The sequence below is a fragment of the Histoplasma capsulatum genome, genomic scaffold (assembly GCF_000149585.1).
Source record: "Histoplasma capsulatum NAm1 scaffold_8 genomic scaffold, whole genome shotgun sequence".
Classification (NCBI taxonomy): domain Eukaryota; kingdom Fungi; phylum Ascomycota; class Eurotiomycetes; order Onygenales; family Ajellomycetaceae; genus Histoplasma; species Histoplasma mississippiense.
The window spans coordinates 1063829-1067110 of NW_001813975.1; the positions used below are offsets into that span (position 1 = coordinate 1063829).

Here is a 3282-nt window from a genome sequence, read left to right on the forward strand (position 1 = left end):
GAGTCATTCTCACCAAATGCACTATTCTTACTGAGTCTCTTTGTGGACTGCGCTAACACAATGGTAATGAACAGAAGTCTCTTGGGGGTGTTTGAACGGATTTATTCAAGTGTACGGACAAGACAAGGCTGGTAAGGTACAATAATTTTTTCCACCTTCTCCATTGTCTGCCTGCTTTCTATGATGAGAAACCTTCTATTCAGTTCTGCTTCTGCAAACTCATTGAAGAAACCCCATTTACCAAAAATAACGATCCTGATCCACAAATCCAGACTTGTTCCTTCAACATGGCATTTTTACGAATCGCAGCTGACAAGCCTTTGGATATTTCAAATAGTGTTCCCTGCGCTCTCTCCACACCAAACGAAATTAAAATATTAACGTAGCAATATTACCGTTGTTATCTTTACTCTCAATGTTAGTATTAATATATTTTCGTTAAAATGAACAATCTCGCGGTCAACTTCCCCTTCCACCAAATCAAATCTTCATGATGACAACAAGTCAATCCATTCCACGAGTCTCCTCACGGAGCACCTTCTTTCATAAAGGAAAGTAAGGAAAGAAAGGTGGAAAAAAGAGTTACTCTTCCACATCTTCCCACTCTCCCTGATACCGGACCTTTTCTTATTCTTTATTTTCGTTGACGCCTCTCGTCTGCAAGTTGGGAGTTGGTTGATGAAGATAAATAAAAAGAAGAGGGATGATTGGTTGTGGAGATCCACTGGTGTTTTTATGGAAGGGATTTTTGGGGGTGGTCGTTAAAAAACCTCCCCCAAGCTATCTCTTTTTTTACCCTGTCCTTATCCTTATTTTTTCCTTGATCGATTAGCTCGTCCGATCATCTCTTGGGGAAACGGCTCGTCTTGGGACGTTTTTTTTTCGAGGGTGATGTCGGGATGAGGGAAGGGATGAGTTCATGGCTTTGCTGAATATATTATATCTCCACACTGATCTCTTTTCATGCCTTCCTGCCTGTTTTTTTTTTTTTTTTTTTTTTTTTTTTTTTTTGGAAACTCTCATCATAGCCGTTATGGTGTGTGTTTAGGATATCGATTTCAACTCATTGGTGATTATCGACGAATAATGGCTGACTTCCAAGGTTTTTAGGTATATACATGGTGAGCTCCTCCTGAATTCAAACAATCCCTCCAACTGTGAAGGTAGCCTCGCGTTTTCTTTTAGTTTCATTTGTGACAATGGATTACATTGATTACATTCTTCTCATCACCATATTTCATGATTTGTGTAGCTGTTTCGATACCCATATGTAAAGCAAAATGCCAAAATTAGTATTCTTTCATAAGCTTTCTATTCTGGGTTTGTATATATATATATGCAGGATATAACCATCAGAATCAAAAACCCCACCACTCTCGCAAGGATAAAAAAACGCCATATCGCTTCTGAAGGAAAACAATTAAAAACTAAATAATTAATCAGACAGCATAGTGGTTTGTGCATGCTCGAGAAGCAAAGAGAGAAAGAGCGGTGTTGATCAGTAGCTGAAAAGCATCGCAAGTATGTATATGCATGCAGAGGTGCTTCCACCTTATAAGTCTATATATCTAAATATGCATAGAGCCACCACCCTTCTTCCTTCTATTAATTATCTTGTCTTTCCATGACTGTCATAGATTCTTACCCGTACTGCGTTAGGTAATGAAATTGCCAATTTCAAAACAGCTGAACGGACATGCCACATTATTGATAATAATATCATGATGAGAGAACAGCGTTTTCGTATATATAGTCAGTAAAAGTGCAGAGGATAAAAATTTGAGATACGTCGTCATAATTATTTATCATTTCATTAAGGCCGGTCGCGGTCTAATCTTCGTGTTCTGTCGTGGGTGTCGAGGCTCCGTTTGAACGTGACATACTATACGGTGCCTAAATTGGGACATCCATTTGTCAGTCATCGTAGTTGTACGACAAATTGAACCGAATGGAAACGCTACTGCCACCAACAGATTTTGAAATCGATAGTGATAACATACCAGAACTTTCTTGGCATTACATATCCGCCATGCCAAGTTTCGAACATTTCCATCGGCGCGGACAACCTCAGGAGCAAATTCGATACCAAACCTGAGTAACTCGTTAGTGTGATGTTGCCGTGCGTATCAAGTTATAAAGCCGTTAAGCAGGGATTTCAAAAATATTAGATCACTTACATGTGCTGGACAGCAAACACTACTCTCTTCGAGTACTTCCCATCCCTTTCAACGAGGCAGCCATAATGTTCTTCAGCAGTTTGCGGTGCAATTTCCGGGTCTCTGTCAAAGCAATTTTGGACAACTGGTAGCAAAGCAGCTTCGACAGCCGCCCTCACGAGGCCGTAATTATCGGCTTCGACGATATCCTCATCGAATCTTCCAATGCGGATTTCAAAGGGACGCGAGACAGCCATAACATTATGCTTGCCGTTGTGGTGGTATCTGAATTCGAAGACACCTTGAGTCCACCAGAGTTTATCGCCTGAGAAAACCATTTCTCCAGATGCAACGTCGATTGGCTCGCAATCTTCCCGACATATTTTCATAACAATGTCACTCGAGACTAGGCCCTGCTCGCACGTCTCAGAGTCGAATGAAGCTTGGTTAGTAGCGATCCACCGGCCCTGGGATGCCACACTTGTGACCTCCCGCGAGGTATTATCAGTAACCATGTAGAGACCAATCCAATCCTTTTTACTATGGTTCAGTGGCGCGGTCCATTTAACTTTGATTGGAGCCCCGTATTCGAATATGAGGTTTTCTTGCTCGCCTCTCCTGAATTGCGTACATCGCGCTCTTTCGCCTTCCTTATCACTAGCTCTTTCGAATTGTGCTGGCTGGGAAGGCTGAGTACCTTCCAATGTAATAGAATAATCCTTTAGATCGTAGCCAGCTAGGTCCGGTTCAAGGCGAGAAATGGTGACTCGTGCCGGGTACTTTTGGAACAGGGCAGAGGTATCTTTCACGAAAGTCTGGACACCAGCAGCGAGCTTAGGCCGAGCGGCCTCAATGAACTCTTCAATAAATTCAAACGACTCATCGAGTATTTTGTCGACACTGCCATGGATTTGTTTTAGAGAGGGAGGCAATGAACGCTTCAGGCTCCTAACAAGGCCGGCATCTCGTCTCAGACTCTGGCCATAAAGTTTTTGCATATGGGGACGTTCGACCAACTGGATAAACGCAAGGGTTAAGGTATGGCTTAATAGTGCAAGAAACACAAGAGACTTGGTGCTAGTGATTAAAACCGCTCCCCAGACGCCTGCTAAACCGAGGACGCGCT

At 42.4% G+C, this 3282-nt stretch overlaps 1 protein-coding gene across 1 annotated transcript; it reads right to left on the minus strand.

Annotated features, from left to right (window-relative positions):
• Positions 1-1813: 1813 nt before the first annotated feature.
• On the minus strand, positions 1814-3154 carry HCAG_07287 (predicted protein; the record flags this gene model as incomplete). The annotated part of the gene is made up of 3 exons (XM_001537815.1): positions 1814-1882; positions 2001-2091; positions 2178-3154. 3 exons carry the CDS (start codon positions 3152-3154, stop codon positions 1814-1816), a joined length of 1137 nt encoding a protein of 378 aa, XP_001537865.1.
• Positions 3155-3282: the final 128 nt, after the last annotated feature.